Source organism: Microtus ochrogaster, unplaced genomic scaffold (genome assembly GCF_000317375.1).
Source record: "Microtus ochrogaster isolate Prairie Vole_2 unplaced genomic scaffold, MicOch1.0 UNK1, whole genome shotgun sequence".
NCBI lineage: Eukaryota > Metazoa > Chordata > Mammalia > Rodentia > Cricetidae > Microtus > Microtus ochrogaster.
In genome coordinates, this window is record NW_004949099.1 from 11,547,667 (window position 1) to 11,567,743 (window position 20,077).

Here is a 20,077-nt window from a genome sequence, read left to right on the forward strand (position 1 = left end):
GCACCACTAATACCTTTTGACTAATTCGAGCCCTCAGTTCGGCTCCTGACCTCTGGGAGCTGTCTTGGTTGCCGCTGCTTTCTTCAGCAAGAGCCTGTGGTCACTGCTGTTTACCTCTGAAACCTTAGTTTCTCACTGCATACAAACACCTTAACCTGGCATCCCCACTGCTTCTCTGCATCACACACCTCAACTTGCTGCTCTCTCTTCTTTTCCCTCCTGTTCCCCACATTATTCTGCCTCCAAACAGGCTTTGCTCAAACTCTTACTTCAGAATGCCTTTAAAAATAACAAGCCCCACTCTTCTTATTTTGCTTCCTGCCAGGGATCCTTCCGAGTAAGTACTTAAGTTCCTTATCATAACCAGTAGGAAACCCTGCTCTCACAATGTTCACTGGGAGTGCAGTGGTGACTTCCATTTGCTTTAAATAGCTGACAGCCTGAATCTCTGAGGGTCCACTGCAAAGATAACAAGTGCTTTGGTAACACAACACAGGCCAATAGAGAATTCCTGAAAGCTGAGCCAGCCAGGTTTTATCACTGAGCCCGCCACAGTGAGTTTGCAAAGGCAAAGGGATTTTGTTTGGTTTTGTTTTTAAGATCCTGAAAGCTGAGTTACCAAGTAACTAAGTGTTAGGATGCTTCAGTTTGTAAGTGGAATATGGGCGACTTCAATTCTCACTTCGCTGTAGGGATCAGAATAAGGGTATGGTTAACACCTACCTCTAAATGGGAAGGGAACGACCCAATTTATGGTGGTGTTATAAACATGCACCTATCTCCCATGGGAAAGGAACTTCTCTGGATGCCTGAGAGCAATTAACCAGGTGGGGGAAATGGCTCAAGCATGAATGCCACCAAGTTTGATGACAGTGTGTGAGTTGTGATATCTCCTCATAAAAAATGCAAAAAAAGTAAAAAGAAATAAAATTTTTAGTCTAAAAAAAAACAAACACAAATCATTTCAGTTTCAGGTATACACAGATGTTCACCATGGCATTATTTACAGCAGCTGAAACCTAGGCAACAGCTCAAGGTTGTAACAGGGGAACGGTACATATGCCATCAGTTTGATGGATGGACTAGGCAGATATGATGGCAATACCTACAAGCCCAGCAATGGGGAAGCAGGGGCAGTTGGATCAGAAGGTCAAGGTCATCTATGACTATACAGTGAGTTTCAGGCAAGCTTAGGCCACATGAGACACTGCCTAAAAACAAAATACAACCAATAAGCAGCAGCCAAATTCCAATGGGATATTAAAACAATGACTACAGGAACGGTTCTAGGCATCTCATAAATACAAATTCAGTCCTGCTACCACCTATGGTGTACTTACAATGATTAGAAGTCCCATTTTACACACCAGCCTTAATCAGACTTAGAGAGGTAAGTAATTTTTCTAGATTATACAGACTGTCCATGGCAGAATCCGTTTGCCTATAGTCTTTGCTCTAACTATGATGGCATTGGCCGATATTTTATTATCAGGAAATATTACATATTACATTAATTAGTTCTATAAAAAATGTTTGGCAGAACTGAGCAGTGGTGGCTCACGTCTTTAATCCCAGCATTCTTTCGGGAGGCAGAGGCAGGCAGATCTCTGTGAATTCGAGGCCAGCCTGGTCTACAAGAGCTAGTTCTAGGACAAGGCCCAAAGCTACAGAGAAACCCTGTCTTGAAAAACAAGACAAAACAAAACAAAAGGTTTGGCAGAAGAACATGTTCTGCCCATTGGGGAGGAGATTAGACAGGGCAGGGGTGGGTGGCAATGAATTCTGTTCTATTGTCATCTTCAGTGACAGCTACTCATCCTTGTTATTGATAATTAGTGCCTTTGTAACTTACAGTTCTTCCACACCACTGACTTCCTCCAGATCCCAACTTATGGATGAGGAAAGTGAGGCTTGGAAGGAATAAATGGCTCATTTGGGTGACACTGAGTTTGTGCAAGACTCAGTCCCATGTTGTCTCTACTACCTGGCAGAGGTGGACAATTTTAGGACAGTGTGTGACATATCTTCAGCCTACAGCTCCTCAAGGAAACTGCTAGAACCCAGTTGGACATAAAGAAGGACTGGGTAAGACTTGGATGGAGCTAAGTTAGCAAGAGCAAACCGTGCCATCTAGAGCTGAAATGGCTACAGTCCTCCCGGCGAGTCCCTAGCAGCCTCCCTCTCTGTCAGGTTCCGGGCTCTCCCAAAGGAAAGTTGGTGAAACCAATCTTTCCCTTTCTTGGTCCCTGAACACGTTATTACAGCTTTCATGGACCCACCTTTATTCCACAACTCTTCTCAGACGTACCCACGAGACCATATAGAATTTTGATGGAGATTAAGGGGCCAGTAACCACTCGACCAGCTGAGGTGTAGCCAGAGCTGAGTGCTGTGGACACTGCCCCAGCTACCTTCATGTGTTAATTCTAGCAGTCCCATAGGCTAGGCTGCCTTCCACTAGTGAGAAAACTGAGCTTAGGCTGTCTGACACCTGCACAGACCTCACAGAGTCAAGAGTGAGGGAGGGACAGAAAATGATCCACATGACAGAGCCTGAAACCATCATAAACTGACTTCATAACCGCCCTACCCAACCACAGATCTTATGGACACACAAAATCATATGCATGTATGTGTATATGTATTTATGAAAGTAGGAGACATTGAGAAGGTGAATGGGATTAGAAGTAGGTGGATAAAGACAAGATGGGGGGACAACGGCAAAGCCTGATTTCCTGCTGTGAGACGCCATGGGCTCAGTCCTGATGTATAATGACTATACAACATCACACTCGCAAACATACACTCACATATACACATGCGTACACACGCACCAAATGCTCTCGAGGAGACGCAGTGGTGAGTAACTGAAAGACCAGGGTGTTAGGTGGACACCCCTCCTCTGTCCCTCTGGATGGGCAGGGTGAGGAGAGTGGATTATTCCTCAAGGACAGGAAGCCGTTAAACTTGGCAGGCATTATTTTATTAGTCCGTCACTGAGCACATCATTCAGAGACTTGGCTGGGAACGAGCACTAGGCGATCTGTAAATAATCCCTGGGTGAAGTTTACAGAAGTGGAACGCTAGCGTGGCAGAGGCCAGGCCTTCAGTGGGTCACTGACCTGGGCACTGCTTCCCATCAGAGGCCTCCCCTCCAGCCTTGACAATTCCTCCTTTTCCACCTAGGACCCCAGCATTGGAGGGGAAGCATGGGTGAGGGTGAATTCACCATACACACACACACACACACACACACACACACACACACACACACACTCCTCTCTGGTGATGTGGCCAGAGAGGAACTTAGCCCCGGTGTCTGTGCAGCAACAATACAACTGCTGGGTCAACTGGTTTCAGCGTGAGGCCCCTTCAGGGCAGCTGCAAAAGAGCCCCTATTAATCCCTTAACTAAGCAGCTGACAGACTTAATCTGTTTCTGCATACATTAGGACCTCTTACACACAACGTCATTATATGACTAAAATAATAAAGAAGAAAAACAACAGCACAAGTTAGCAAAAGCTTTTCATAGATTTCTTCATCTCAATAACCAATGTGGTCCAATACTAGAACTTTGGAGGGCTTCTGATTATAATTTCCTGTCACTCTGCCCTTAAACACTGTGAGAAAGTTTCATCCTTAGAGTCATTCACCCAGAGAACATGCCTCTATGTGAAGGACGAGGCCGTCTGAACCGCCGGCCTCAATGCACTTTCTTTTGATTTTGCATCCATTGTTATCTAAAGCAGCTCCTTCCACAACTGGGAAACCTCATTCTACGTAGGAACATCAGAAAAGGAATCATTACCTGGTATAATCTCCCTTGCTTTCCTGAAATAAAAATAAAGACATGATCAATATGCATTTATGCTAAGCTCCATGAATGGTTTATTCTTGGTTATTTTCCCTCTCACAGACTCCAGGGCTTCCTGTTAAGCAGGGTACCTAAGGAACACTACCCACACGGTCACTATTGAGAAGAAAATACAAGGATACGTGAGCTGTGTCTTACCATCAACAGAAGTGACTAACATGTATATATATTCTCCATATGTATATATATGAAGAGACTTGGATGTCATTTCTCTGCTGCGTTGCTACGATCACAGGACAGATATATCTGCATTGCAGAGCCATGCTTTTCAGATGGGTTGCACTTTTTAGACTATGACCCAGGTAAATCAGCACACATTATTTGCTTTCTCTTTACTTTTTAAACAAGAACAGGAACTGACTTTGCTTTTCAGCCACCAGCGCCTTTAAGAATTAAAGGGCCCTTTACACAACCTCAGGAAAACGTGTACAAAAGTTGCTAAATTTAAATGAAAATTACAGCTGTTCTAACAACTGCTGCCTCCCGAGTTCTAGTAACTGAGTCCTCTTCCAGGAATACGGGCTGAATTCTCTTCCCTGGGTGCAGTCTAAACTTCATCATGTCTTCCAGAAACACTGTCGCACGCTAGTTCACGCAAAAGACATGAAAACAGAATTCAGCAGGTCCCAGTTTTCACTGACAAACCCCTGACTGGTTTGAAAGTCCATCGGGTTCACCTGGCAGAAGTTTCAGAGTTGCAGGCAGTTAGCAAGAAACCAAAGGGAGCTGGTTAGAAGCAGGGAGCGAATTCTTACCTGCAAAACCAGGGCTGCCAACTTGAAGATGGTCTCGCTGTCTACTTCAATTTGCCCCTGCGGGTGGAAGAGGAGAAGGTCACTGAATACAACTGTCTAGCCTGGGCTGGAACAAATGGCCCTGGAGCCGAAGAAGCTGTCACAGCTTGGCACCTCCAGTTTACGATCAAAAGCAGAGCATACCATTGCGAGGGAGGGGGGTGAGCAGAGAGACCTCAAGGAGGGCTAGGGAGAACCTATGTGTGTGAGCCTGCCTCTCTCTCTCTCTCTCTCTCTCTCTCTCTCTCTCTCTCTCTCTCTGTGTGTGTGTGTGTGTGTGTGTGTGTGTGTGTGTGTTCACTGAGTAGAAAAATTTTGCTTAGAAAACACAAATAACTTGCAGGTCAAACATTTCGACAATCTTTAAAAGTGGAAACATTTGAATAATTTTTTATCTCTGCAAATTCATTTTTAGGCTCCACAGATGTTTCTGTATTAATAGTATTATTATTGGTGGGTTTTCCCGAGCTGACGCCCCCTCTCCATGTCACAGCATGGTTACTTCAACAGACACATGATGCAAACATGATGAAGCCATAATCTCACTTCACCGTCAGTTACCTACGACTGAGTCAGGATTTGTTCCACCCTTGCTAAAATGAGAGATCTTAAACTGCAGTCGATGTGGAGAAGTCTAAAATTCTTTTCATTTCTTCGTCCTTCAAGATCCCAGGGAAAACTGGGGTTCTGGGGCTTGATTAACAAGGAATTTTTTGTTAGAAGTCATGTTTAAGTGTGCATGAACAAATAGTCCACACACGTGTAAATGGCAATCTTGCAGTAGTAAGATGTAACTTAGATTTAAAGTTGTGGTTCTATGAGCTTGTAAGGATTAGCACATACAGAAATGATGCACCCAAGCCCCTCCTTCCTTGTTAGCCACAGAGTCCTGAGCACTCCAAAGTGCAGTCTTTAAAGGCCTAGCAATTGCCTGATGCCCCTTCTTCCTCCCTTTTATCTGTTGAACCTGAACTGTAACATTTGTTATTATTCCACGTCCATCACCGGGAGTCACCAAATAGGTTTGAAGCCAGTGTACAACAGGAGGTTTACAGGGGACACTGTACTTGGCAAGGGTTTCTGGAAAGATTAAGAGTGTCTCTTAGCATGAACTTGCTTAGAGTTCTCAAACAAAACACAAACTAAATTCTTATACAATGAATCGACAAGGGAAAGCAGAACCGATGAGATGGATCAGGAGGTAAGTGAGCAAGCCTGGTGAAGTGAGAGCCATCCCTGGAACTCCTGAGGTTAAGGAGAGACCCCCCCCCCACCCCCATTAAAACACTAAAGCAAAGAAGAGAAAAAGGAAAAACCCCAGGGTGTTAAACTAGCAGTGATAAGTATTGTTTCCCTTATATTAGAAAATGAAAACAACTTAATCCACCCAGTCGGACCCTCCCTTGGGGAACCGAGGCAGAAGATCTGCTTCAAAGGTTTGTTTCAGGAGCTCAGGGACCCCAAGCCTTGGAATTCAAAGATCGCCTACAATCTCAGGACTGATTATAAAATCAAAGGGAAGCCAGGCTGAGCTCAGGAATCAATGGCTCTCTGTCTTCTCAGCAAGACTCTGGTTTTTCTAATCTGCGAGCTGCTGAGTGGTTGCTCCACCAGGTGAGGTGGGTGTTGATTAGATTACGTTTTTAGGAAGGTCAAATTCCTTACATTTAGACACAAAGAATCCCCCCGGAGAGGGAACCCCTGAGCTTGAAAATAGGCCAGAACTCCCATCCTAGGCAGGAGAAAAGGTGTATTGCCTGGAGTAGTACAAAAACCAAAGGTGAATAAAATAAATTGAAAAGCCCACGGACTCCGTTTGTCTCACCAAAACCTTAGATGAGTCATCCGAGAAACATTCTAGACACCACCTTTTCGATTTAGCAAATGGAAGTTCAGCAGACAGATAAAAAAAAAGATAGATACCTGAAGCAGATATCCCTCAGGGAGCTGCCAAATAATCCCCCGCCTCGGAAGGGTCGTTAAATATTAATAACTCTGAAAGGAGGAACGAAAGCAGGGGAGTACCAGGCTCAGACGGCACCACGCACAGGCGCAGACACCAGCTCACCCGTGGCCTCTCTTAGCTGAAGTAGCCCAAACCCGATTTTGGTGAGGAACGGGAAAGAGGGGTGAAAGAGGGGTGAAGAACTGTCTCAAACACGGTTCCAGATAGGGAAGAAAACACACAGTTTGGCAAGAGCCCCACTTGGTTGTATAATTCTCATTCTGTACTTCACCTTATGTATAAGCTCTACATATAACATATCCATATACTTGTTCTAGATATCCGAGGCAAACCGTTCTGAGCCCTAATACCAATCACTGTCACTTGACAATTTCATGGGGTTCATTAAACAACGCATCCATCAAGAGCAACCCATTTGTCTGGTTCTCAGCACTTTTATTTGACAAACGTCAATTAAGACTGAAGCATCAACACTGTTTTAAAACTGTAGACTGCCCAGGGCAGAAGAGTTGTTTTTTTTTTTTTTTTTTATTTCCAACCATGGCAACAGAGGTAATCGGATACAGGGCAAGCTAACACTTGAGAGAGGGAGCTCCTTACAGAGAAGATGAGGACATCATCCTTCAGTGGGTTTCCATGACTGCCAGCAACAAACAAGGAGCCAGCGATGGGAGCCCGATGATGGGGCTGAACACGGGAAGGTAAGCAGAGACGGTGACCGGCTGCTTCCTGGACCTGCAGTAGCAGTTCAACCACCAGGTCACTGTCCACCCTGCACCTCTCACCGTGCCAATGAGGTGAAATTCTAGGTCTCCAATTAAGGAGACTGGAGAAATCAAAAGTCCTCGAACCGGAAAGGGAACTGAGTGAAACAGGACCCCAGTCAGCACGGAGGATGATGGAGATGGCTTGTAGCAGCCAATCTCCTTGTGTGTTGTGGCTCCGAACTTCCTGTCCTGTGTTCTTCCTATCTACTTGGCACAACCAGCCTATAATTTCATGACCAAATCTCTCACCCAGCAAACTTCTAAAGGTATGCTTTGGGTAAAACGTGGGTTTAGGCAAGACCGGAAGATGACTCAGAGTGTCACCTCAGTTGACAATGGAACTATGTTCTCAGCAAGCAGCCTTTCTATAGCAGAATAGGAAATCAATTTTGAGAACTCACTCTGCTCATGCTAGAGGGCTGTTGCATTTCATGGAAACATATTCTACACTATCACATTCTGTTGTGAGCTGACAAACTGGGGGAGAGGTCATTCTGCTTCCCAAGCTTTTGCTAATTATGTTTTAAGAATGTTTATGTTTTTTAAAATTTTTTTTTTAAAAATCAAAATGTGGGGCTGGAGAGATGGCTCAGCGGTTAAGAGCATTATGTACTCTTCCAAAGGACCTGAGTTCGATTCCCAGCAACCACATGGTGGCTCACAACCATCTGTGGTGAGGTCTGGTGTCCTCTTCTAGCAGGCATATATGCAAAACAGAATATTGTATCCTAAATAAATAAATATTTTTAAAAAATCAGAATGTGTGCAAGAAGCTGAGGCTGCAGCTAGTGGCAAGCTTTTGCCTAGCACGCACGAGGCCTGGGTTTTAACTTTAGTGCTGTCAAATGAATAAGAAAATAAATACCAAAGTGAGGGAGAAGATTACTGTTTTAAATTATTACAATACTAACAGATGTGGGAAATAATATATTTTGTTGTTGTTGATCTTGTATCTATGGTTTTGGGTATGAGACTTGAGCCTTACTCACACTAGGAGAGTGCTTTACCACTGAACTACATGACCTACACAAAAAATCTTCAATAAATGAAACAAAAGAGGATAAGTACAGCCTTTCAGGAATGATGTGAATATTATCTCTTCATATATCACTCATCAGTTACAAAAGGGGAAATGGAGAGTCGCCTTCATAGAGAACCAGATAGATCATATCTCACCTTAATGACAAGGAAGCCAACATCAGAACAGAAAGACAGCACATGCTTTCTGATGCTGTCACACACACACACACACACACACACACACACACACACACACACACACACACACACCCCGTGCCAGTAAGTGTAAGCATCTTACACCAGCAACCCAAGGGTTAGAAGTTCCCAGCAATAGTAATAGCTGATTTCTCGGAGGTAACCCATTCCTATCATGGCCTACTGCAAGTGACCGATATAGCCTCACAGAATTTGGAGTTAAAAAGCTATGTGAGAACTGGCTCTCAGGAGCTAATCCAGGCTGTTTCCAAATAAATCACACCTTTATCCCAGCACTCAGGAGGCAGAGGAGGGCAGATCTTTGTGAATTTGAGGCCAGCTTAATCTACAAAGTGAGTTCCCAGACAGCCAGGGCTATGTAGAGAGAGACTCTGTCTCAAAAGACAAACAAACAAACACAAATCACCAGATTTAATACTGAGAAATCATTCATGAAACACAAGTAAACTGAGGGCTATCCTAGAAAACATCCTGCCTACATTCATGCCCCTACACTGAATGTCTGAATGACGGGAGGCCCAGGGTCACAACAACTGACTGAAGTGTGTTATCCTGGATCAAGGGGGAAGGTGAGGAAGGTGGAATGATGAACTATAAACTAGGCAATTGTATGGGTCCGGTGTTAAATGTACTAAATTGGATTACAGTAACATAACTATTGTCCCTGACCTTTAGAAATACACAGTGACATTCTGAGAGGTTAAATGCTGTTATTTGTAGCTCACTCGTGAGTGGCTCAACTAAAAACTATATACAGGGCACAGAGAAAATGTAAACATGGATGTTGTACACCATTAAAAACTGATCTGGTTTGGTAAACATATATCTTATGTTTTGTACTGTTCTTCTAGTTCCTTTATAAATTTGAAATTATCTCATAGTAAAGTTTAAAAAGTTTGTTTAAAAGAACAAGAATATCCCATTTTCCTGGACTGTAGACATTCTTCTGTCCTGCCTGACAAGTAATTTTCCTTTAGAAATTATTTCTCTCTCTTTTTGCTGTACTGGAAATGCAGTCATTATTATTAGGGACAAGTGACGGAAGTTGGTCCAGATACATTTTCAGGGCTTTTCCAAATTAAAACCAAGGGAAGAAAGCTTTCTGTCACCAGACAAAGACACAGCTGGGAAGATATAACCCAGATGTGATGAATGACCACACACAGAAAGAGTCTTCTTAATACGGGCACTCAGATATTTCCACTGCTGAGTGGGCTGACTTCCCAGTCTAGTTGGAGCTCAGACATCGCTAGCAATGATGACGCAGATGCCGGGTAGATGCTCTCAGTGTGCTTTGTCCCTAAGACAGCAAATTGCAGTGAACAGATGTGACAAAGACACAAACAAATACACAAACGCTGCTCCCTGAAAGATTTCCCAGTTTCCCCTGAAAACACATGAACACAGAAAAATCTGTCAACCCAATAATGAGCATGCCGCTATCCACAAAGGAAGGCTGGTGGGATAGCCATGCTCTATGTCTTTGCAGGATGATTCTCTCTAGGCAATGGGCTAGTTTAACTTTCTAGAGATGACTATGCTTATAGCAGGTCAGGCCATCTCCTACCACATCTGCCTATATCCTCTGCATATATGAGACAATACTTTTCTCCTTGTGATAAATCACCCATTCGCTCTTCTAGACCACAGCATCCTAAACTGCCAGCTGTTCACTGTCAGATGGGGATGTGTAATTGAAAATGGGGGTGGTGAAAAATTTGGCAACGATGGAACGTTTCTGAATGCACAATGACCAAAACATCATCCAAACTCAAATGTGTAATGAATTTGAGATATTTATGTCAGTGCTGGCCTGCACTGAGTCACAGGACCATAGGATTTGACTGAAGCCTTGGGGTCTACACCACACAAACCACATGACGCCAATGAACACTGAAACACCGCAATTGAGAGCAGAGATGACTGGACAGTATAAACTACAGTGTATTTATTAAGTATGCCAAATTTTTCTATTCTTATACAAATGCAAATTGCTTGAAAGCAAAGACTTCTAATATTCCTCTAGCATCATTCTTGAGGGTGTAGTTATCAAATAGGTATATGTATGAATTAATTGTCTGTGAAATATTGTTTTAAACATTGATCATGGATGAGAGGTGGAATGAGCCAGAGGACGGGGAGGAGGTGCTGTGAATTCTGTGTTCTCCACATGACATTGTTGTGGGAATCTTTCTGAATTAAATGCTCTGACACCAAGGATTGAGGTGGGATTCTCCTCTGTATGCTATGAATATGTTTTATTACCAATGGTTAATAAAGAAGCTGCTCTGGCCAGTGCAGGGTAGAATATAACCAGACTGGAAAAGGCATATAAAGAGAGTAGGTAGAGTCAGAAAGACACCATGTAGCTGCTGAATGAGGCAGATGCTATGTAGCTGCCCAAGAAGCAAAAGGTGACAAACCACAAGCCTCATGATAAAATATAAAATAATAGAAATGAGTTAATTTAAGATATAAGAGCTAGCTATAAATGTGCCTAAGCTATTGGCTAAGCAGTGTTGTAATTAATTTGGTTTCCGTGTGATCTGAGCAGTAGAAAACGAATAAGCAGTCTCTGTCTACAAATGACAGTGAAAGAGAAGAGATGTCACTTGTGGAGCCAGGACAACTCTTGAAAAGCTTCATAGCCAGGTGCAGTTTGCATTCTCATTTTGTATTCTAAAATCACAACGCTGACTGGGAAAGCAGGCAAGATCTACAGAAGGGTACACGGCAGTCAGCAGGTGGTTAAGGGCATATCCCATTGTTTCAGCTATTCCTCCAGGTCACTCTGCTCCATGTAGCAAGTAAAGTCGCGCTTGGCAACTAGGCGGTACAAGCAGTGCTTTAAGGAAATCTCTAAATAAATCAATAAATCAGTATCTGATAATTGGCCTTGTCTGCTTTCCTCTACCAGCATGACCATTGCAGTCATGAGCTCAAAAAAGGTGTGGGTACCTGCAGAAGACTTACACAAGATCAAGTCAACAGGATCAATCCACATCCCAGCAGGCAGCACTACCTAGAGTCGTGACTTAGAAAAGCAAAGATGAAAACAAACACAAGAACAACAGCAGAAAAGGAGAGGATGTTGTGGTGGTTTGCATGAGAATAGCCCCATAGGTTAGTATATGAATGTTCCCTTTCCCATTGGTGGACTGTTTAGGAAGGATTAGGAGGTGTGGCCTTGTTGAAGGGGTGTGCCACTGGTGGTGGGCTTTCAGGTTTCAAAAGTCTGATCCAGGGCCAGTCTCTCTCTGCCTCCTGCTTGTGAATAACATGTAAGCTCTCGGCTACTGCTCCAGAACCTGCCTGCTTGCCTGCTGCCATACAACCCGCCATGATGGCCATGGACTAGCCCTCTGAAACTGTGAGCAAGCTTCCTACTAAATGCTTTATTTTATAAGTTGCCTGGGTCATGGTGTTTCTTCACAGCAAGAGAACAGTAACTAGGATAGATATGACTGTAGGAAAGGGTCCTGTTGGGGGAACATTCAGAAAAAGTGGGGGGGGGGAAACTGGGGGAGACAGGATCAAGAGACATTATATACATTAAGAAATTGTCAAAGAATAATTAAAAGCTGTTTAAAACTTGACTTTTGAGAACCAAGCACTATGTCAAAGCTTCCCAACATTGGAAGTGGAAGCAAGCGACTCAGGAATTCAAGAGCATCCTAGGCTACATAGCAAGTTTGGGGCTGGTCTGCTAGCCTGGGCTAAAGGCCTCATCTGGAAACAGAAAAGGAAAAGAGAGAAAAGGGGCAGGCAAGCTGGCTGTAACGGCACCTGCACCAAGCCTGCCACCCAAGTTTCTTCTGTGAGAACCACATGGTGGAAGGAGAGAACGCCACACTCATTGGATTTGTGCAACACACATACTGCAACACACACTATTTTTTAAAAGAGAAAAGAAACACTGTAAAAATTCCTGCTTGAGTGCTGATCTGATTTGCATTTATTTAAAAAAAAATCATTCAGTGAATTTGGGTTTGGGATTAGGTAAGAAAGTCCAACAGTTTCCAAAGTGACCCTAAGCATATTTCTGTCATTTTGTCCAGCAAATTTATACAAAGCCCCATTCTTATCCCTTGGGGTCATAAAATCAAAGTATCAGTCATCAGGGCCAAATATTCAGCCAAGATTTAATTTTTTTTCAAGTAAAATGAACAGATATGTCCATCTCATTAGTATGAAAATTTGTTTTCATCCTTAATAAATGGTAATTTAAAAATTACTTGTAATACCAAAGAATTGCTTTAAAATGAATGTATGGTAATGTGTGATGTGTGAAGTTATTTTATATATCCTGAGTCAAGTAAAAATTTTTTGGGCTAAAAGGTGTCTTGGAAGTTCTGCTCTAGATTGTAAACATGGAGCAACTGACGCTAAGTCTACTTACTGGACATGGCCAACATCCTTTTCCCTGGTTGTGACAACTAAAGTTGTTGTTAGACACTGCCAGATGTCCCCTAGGAGACAAGACTGGCCCTAGTGAAGGACTGTTGCTCCAAGTTTCCAGCGTTTTATTCTTCAAATAATCCAGTCACCAGAAATCTACATAATTGAGCCCCGAGGGTTATCCTAGATGAAATAGCTTCTAGGGGAACCACGTTTTGGCATTACTCCACTGCCTTCGGCTGAAATACGATGCAGGAACACTCAGAAGTCATTATCTTAATAACCCCAGGTGGTTATTGAGGACATCGTGGATTACATCATATAATAGCCCTTTATGAGGACCCATGGGAGAAGTTTCTGAGCCTTAGTACCCAGGTTGACTATGTTCCTCCCTGCTTGGCTTAAATCTTAGTGAGCTGCACACTGGCTGGAATACCATCTGCCTTTGGCTTTAAAAAAAAAAATGGCTAAATTCATATTTGTGAACTGACTGCTTTATATTGACCAAACTAAATTTAGTTTTACACTACCAGCGTTTCTCACAGCATCTAACTGTTTCTACTTATTGTCTTACTTAAAGTCAACTCTGATTTCATCACTTACTCTATGTGAGTTTGGACAATTGAGACAGATCCAACATGAACAGACCCCAGAGCACAGGCTGGTACTTTTGCATATTTCTGTTTTAGATCTTATTTTGTGGAGACGGGGTCTTAATTTGTGATCCCCCTATGTAGTTCCAGCTCTGTAGACATCCCAGCATTCAGTTGGGTATGCACTGTGTCCTTCAAACTCTCTCTTCTCCTTGGCCCTGTTCCTCCTCTGGCCTGTGATGTCAGATTGTACTAGAACCTATCTCCTCCTCTATCACACAGAGAAGTGTGGGCTTTGGATGACTTACTCTTTCTAAAACTCAGTTCCTCATCTGAAAATGGGGATGTCTTAGTTAGGGCTTCTGTTGATTTGAAGAGACACCATGACCGTGACAAAGGAAAACATTTAACTGGGCTTACAGTTTCAGACTTTTTGCTTATTGTCATCATGGTGGGACATGGCAGTGTAGAGGCAGACATGGAGCTGGAGGAGGAGCTGAGAGTTCTAGATCTTGATCCACAGGTAACAGGAAGTGAATTCTGTCACTGGGCATAGTTTGAGCTTGAGACCTCAAAGTCCACCCTGACAGTGACACTCTTCCTCCAATAAGGCCATAACTACTCCAACAAAGCCACACCTTCAAATAGTGCCACTGCCTATGGGCTTTTGGGGTCCAATAACATACAAACTGCCATCAATTTCATGAAGTTTTCTAGATTGTTAAGTGAAAAATGAATGTAGAAAATTGATCAAGAAGCCCAAAGAAAGTAAGGCTTTGGTGGGGCACACCTTTAATCCCAGCACCCAGGAGGCAGAGACAGGTGGATCTGTGAGGTACCATCATCCTGGTTCCATAGTAAGTTTCAGGAGAGCCAGGTCTACACAGAGAACCTGTCTTGGAAAAAGAAAAAGAAATAGGAAGAAAAGAAACAAAACAAACAGAAACTCAAAACCCAATGAGGGCTATGAGATGGTACAGCACCCTATATATAGAATTTGCTCCCAGGTCTGAAGATCCAAGTCTCATCCTTGGGACCCATATGATACCTACACAGCCAAGTGATCCTGAACTCCTGATCCTCACCTGGGGTGTAGAGATCCCAAGTGCTGGGATTATAGTCCTGCATCAAATATCACTTCAAGTTTCACATGAAATTATATCTCCTTCTGTTCCAGCTTTGTTCTAGTACACTTTGTCAAATTCCACTATTTCATAAAATTGTCTCAGTCTTCACTATATATCTGGTAGGATAAATGCATTATTTTTTCTATTAATCCTTGGCATTATTATCCACTTTTTTTTTTTTAAATTTGAAAATAATCTTGCCCGGCCGGGCGATGGTGGCACACGCCTTTAATCCCAGCACTCGGGAGGCTGAGGCAGGCGGATATCTGTGAGTTCGAGACCAGCCTGGTCTACAGAGCGAGTTCCAGGACAGGCTCCAAAGCCACAGAGAAACCCTGTCTCGAAAAACAAAAAAAAAAAAAAAAAAAAAAAAGAAAATAATCTTGTCAAGTTAATAAAAAAAAAATAGCCTATTTGCCTTCCTGTTTGAAACCACAGCATGCTTCTCCAGAAACTGTTCCACACTGGTTGTAACAGAGTCTGTGCTGTGAAGGTCATTGAACTGTACCAGAATCAACACTTTATATTTGATATTTTCCTTTATCAGTTTTCATCCCCTATCTTTTTCATCTTTTTACTTGTCTGGTGACCATTGCTGCATAGGATTCTTCACGAAAGTTAATGATGTCAATAACCTTTTGCCACTTTATTTCCGATTTCAGGCAATAACATCCCCAGGAAGACTTCGGTGCCGTTCTGTGCATCAGACAGGATGTAACTGAGTTCACCGTGTGCTGAGAATACACATACTCCTCTGTTGTCACTGGCTGATTATAAGTTGGGCTTAGGCCAACTTTTGGGCAAGGCCTACTAAAACTTAACATACATTATATGCCTTGTTGTCCAGGTATATATACATAACAATCCTAGGTACACATGTCCCAGACATATGTACGTGTGCCCACTACAAAACAGTCATTAGCATCTTCATGGAAGTGCTGTTGATAACAGCCAGGGTCAAGCTCCCAGACACCCATTAGAGGATAAACTATGGCATAGTGCTTCTGTGGACTCTTGGGCAGAGTGAAAGTGGGCTGTGGGCACTTTCTGTGGGCAGCAACTACACGCGAGGATCTGATGAGTGTCAGCAACAGAACCCCATGAGCCAGACATTCTGAGAACACACATGAGTGGCTCCTGCTCTGCTGAGGACGTGGGTAACTAAACCTGGTAACTTTGATTAACAGATTGAGTTGATAGGAGAGTCATAACTGGGAAGAAACACACCAGGGGCTTCTCAGTGGCTGGTAGTGTTCTTCTGTTTTGATATTGGCACTGGTTACACTCTCATGTCTTACCTGTGAATTTTCACCGAGCTGTGTACTGAGGTTCTATGCACTTTGCTATTTGTACTGGTACTTAGATATGAAGACACAAAACAAGCAGAACTCCAAGTCTTATCACAACTCTGTCTTCCCCAACAGTAACTCCATCCTCCATCCTAACCTGCACACTGTATGTGCTATTTACCCTGTCTGATATATTATATACATTATGCACCTTCTTTACTGCCTGCTAGATAGAATCATTAAGAACACAGAATTTATCCATTTTTGTCCCAGCATGTTCTTCAGGACCCAGAATCCCCCATAGTATAAAGCAGGTATTCAGTAATATTTGTAGAAAGTGTGCAGAAGGATACTGAGGTGATGAGAGTCTTGAGTATGCCTTTAATAGAGTGCTTCTTGTGCCTGTGGATTCATTGTACGCTTGGTTTGCTTACTCTTTAATTTAGAGTCAAGAACTCCTCTTTTTGAACTGTGATGATATTAAGCAGGCTACACCTATGAACACTGTAGGTGGAGTGTGTGAACAGGGGTTCTAGTCACACAGACTGGAGACAAGATACAGAGAAGTGTCAGATTTCAAGACGTTTACTCTTCTGGCCTCGCTGGCTTCCTATACAGTAAGAACACAAGAACAACTGGTCTTCGCACTTTATGGACTTTGGAGGATGAAAAGAAAAATGGCAGAGAGATAATCTGAAGAATCAAAATGTATCACAGGAAAACAAGTGTGGAGCTTTTATGGGTGTGTGCCCTAATTGCAAAGACACAAGCATCATGACTGAAGTATCTGCAGACAGCGTCTCAGAAACTTGATCACGGTGAAGATAGGGATGAGGGAGGGGAGAGAGAGGAGAAGTGAGGAGAGGAAAAGAGAGGAGAGGAGAGATGTGAATTAGTGTCCTGCTGTCAGCTCTAGGAGAATGATGCAGGTGAACTTGTGGCAATAGATAACAGAAAGGAAGGTAAACTGGACCATGTTTCTGCAGGTGCAGCCCTGGCTAGTGAGTAAAATCTACGTTCAGTTGAAGGCAGACAGTGGACTTGAACGTTTGTTCTTGGAATGAGATTCCAATTCACTTAAAAGAAACCAGATCCCAAAGCCATGACAACAACACAAGGACAGCCTGGACTTGTGCCACTGTGTCAGAAAGTAAGGAAGCATGCAAAGGGTGGAGACTGGCAGGTGGTGGTCAGGTCTGTCATCCCAGCTCTTGGGACAATGGAGGCAAGAGAATCAGGAGTCAGCGTTCAGCCTGGTCTATGCAGGAAAATCCTTTCTCACAAACTAAAGCCAAACAAGTAGCGAGCAAGTCATGGCACACACCAAAGGGACAGAGGATCCAACATAGAGGGGATTCCATGAACCCCAGTGGGAAGGATGTGAGCATTAGAAAGAACGGCAGGACCAGATAGCAATAGGTTGAATAAAGAGCACCCATGAGCCCATGTAGATTGCTTAACAGTATTTTAAAGGATAAAGAAGGAGAAGAATGAAAGTTGTTCTTTAGATGAAGGTGGAAGGTGTCAGAATTCGAAATTACCATCGAAGGTGACCACATGATCAGTTGCCTTGGGAAAGGCCACCTTGGCACTGCCAGGACTGTGGGGAAAGATGACAAACAGGCTCCAAGTATCAACTCCAGGCAATTGTTTATTACAAAGGAAGAAGGAGGCCTCCCTGTGGAGAAACCTAGCAGACATCAGTGTCACTCAAAGTGAGCTGTGCTGGTTCTGTTCACCTCCTGTGAGGCACTCTGAAGACATCACAGCATTTCGACATCCCTACAGCGGGCCATTGCCAGAGCAGTGGGCCTCAATCTTGGGGATGTGGCAGAAGACTTGGGGATCTGGGAAAGGTTGCAGGGGCCAGGCTCACCGAAGCAGGATAGGGTGTGGGTTTCTGTTTCAGATGATGGGGAGTTGTGCCCCACCTGGTCCATGTTTGAAACTCCAGAATTAAACAAACAGTGGGGAGACATTTTCCAGGGCCGTCTGCCTGTGCTCTTCAGATGTACTGGTGTAGTCGAAGCCCCAGAAGACGGGACTCCAGTGCTTGAGTGTAGAAGGGACTGCAGAGCCGGGGCAGTGTGTGACCCTGGATGTGACCTTGGGTCAGAAAACAGAAGATGAAAAGCCACTAAAACAAGAAACAAAACAAAATAAAACATTGGAACCAAAGAGATCTGAGCCAAGACTGTGGATCACACACACAACTTGTGAACTGTGGGTCACTGTATAAGAGATGTTTGCTGCACTCGCTCAATACTGCACAGCCACTAGGTAATCCCAGCACCTGAGAGATATTGCCAAAGTATTTTTGAATGAATTCCTCTGTACTTTTGTGTGTGTGTACATTTATATTCATGGTGTGTGTGTGTGCATGTGTCTGTGGAATCCAGACTTCAACCTCAGGAATTTTCTTTCTCAGGAATGCTACCACCTTGCTTCTTAAGGAGAAATCAAGGCTAGCCAATTACTAGGTTACTAGGGTGCCCAAGGATCCTCCAGTCTCCTCTTCCCCAGCACAGATTATACATGTGTACCACCAGAACATACATACATACATATCTCTATCTATCTATCTATCTATCTATCTATCTATCTATCTATCTATCTATCTGCCTATCTATGTTCTAGGAATGGAACTCAGGTCTTTATGTTTCCATATCAAGCAACTTACCAACTGAGTCACCTCCCCAGACCCTCTTGTATTTTTTTCTTTTACTTTATTATTATTGTTTTACTTTTCAAGTACAACATAGCTAATCACTTCCCTCAATTTTTTTAACTTTTTAAAAAAGATTTTATTTTATTTTAATTCTGTGTGCATATGTGTGTCTGTGTGCAGCTGTGTGTCTGTGTGCAACTGCTGGAGGAGGCTGCAGGCATGAGATCCTCTGGAGCTGCCACTGCAGGCAGCCGTGAGCTGTTCGACGCGGTCCACAAGTCCTCTGCAAGAGCAGTGCACATTGGTAACCTTCGAGCCATCTCTCCAGCACAAAGCTAAACTTTTGATGGCAGTGTCCTGCCACACACACAGTCAGCAGACCATATGTTCCCTTTCCTGCAGTTTTCATTCTCACTAGGGTGCCTGCCTCCCCAACCTGAGGGTACAGCCCCTGCTCACTGTATTTCCAGTACAGAGGAAACTATCACCCAGGCTAAGGTTAGACTGGCTCCACCATCCCACCAAATCTGAACCTTCTTTATAACCTCCTGCGTCAACACATTTTCAAAGCAAGGGAGTGAATGTTTATGAGCCTGCCCTGGAAATTGGAGGTGTGGTGAGCCCGGGCAAATAGTTATGCATGCAAGAAAGACCGGGAGCCTAAATAGGTCAGGTACTGCTAATAAGCATGCAGCTTCTAAGGCACCCACATCTGATACCCAGGCGGAGACAACTGGGGAAGAGACGAACGAACAATCATTATGAAACCAGCAGTGAGAACCAGGTGCCTAGCTTCTGCCCTCACCCATAGACATGTAAGATTACATACACAGCAGGCTTTAATTACCGCCTTCTAATTGCTTAAACACAGCCTGGCACCAATTTACAACGACAATTTGAATTTGTAGTAGGAGAGCATTCTGATAGAAAACTAGTCATTTAAATAAAAAAAAAAGTGCAAGGTGCTTACAAGATAATCGGAGATGATGAGAGGGAGGAAGGGATGAATCAGGAGAAAGTTATGGTCCTGATGTTAAAACTAAGCCTTTGAGTGAAAATGTTCCCTGCTAAAGTTCCTGCCCTAACCATCTGGATGATTTTATAAAAGTAAATACACAAAGATAACTTTTTTTTTGTTTCAGGACTACTGTGCCTTCTTCAGATTAGGCATTCCATCCATTCTCTACCCACCCACCCACCCCTCCATCCATCCATCCTCTACCCACACACCTATCCACTCATCCATCCATCCATCCATCCATCCACTCATCCATCCATCCATCCATCCACTCATCCATCCATCCATCCATCCACTCATCCATCCATCCATCCATCCATCCATCCATCCATCCATCCATCCACT

General features: G+C 43.5%; 1 protein-coding gene across 2 annotated transcripts in view; it reads right to left on the bottom strand.

Annotated features, from left to right (window-relative positions):
- Frmd4b (FERM domain containing 4B) overlaps positions 1 to 20,077 on the bottom strand; it is a 191,707-nt gene that overhangs the window by 68,205 nt on the left and 103,425 nt on the right. For both annotated transcript variants that reach the window (XM_026788213.1, XM_005364928.3), the window contains exons 6-7: positions 4,632 to 4,688; positions 3,811 to 3,833 (exon numbers count right to left, since the gene is read on the bottom strand). In XM_026788213.1, coding sequence (XP_026644014.1) covers positions 3,811 to 3,833; positions 4,632 to 4,688 — 80 coding nt within the window. The remainder of the gene's footprint in view (positions 1 to 3,810; positions 3,834 to 4,631; positions 4,689 to 20,077) is intronic.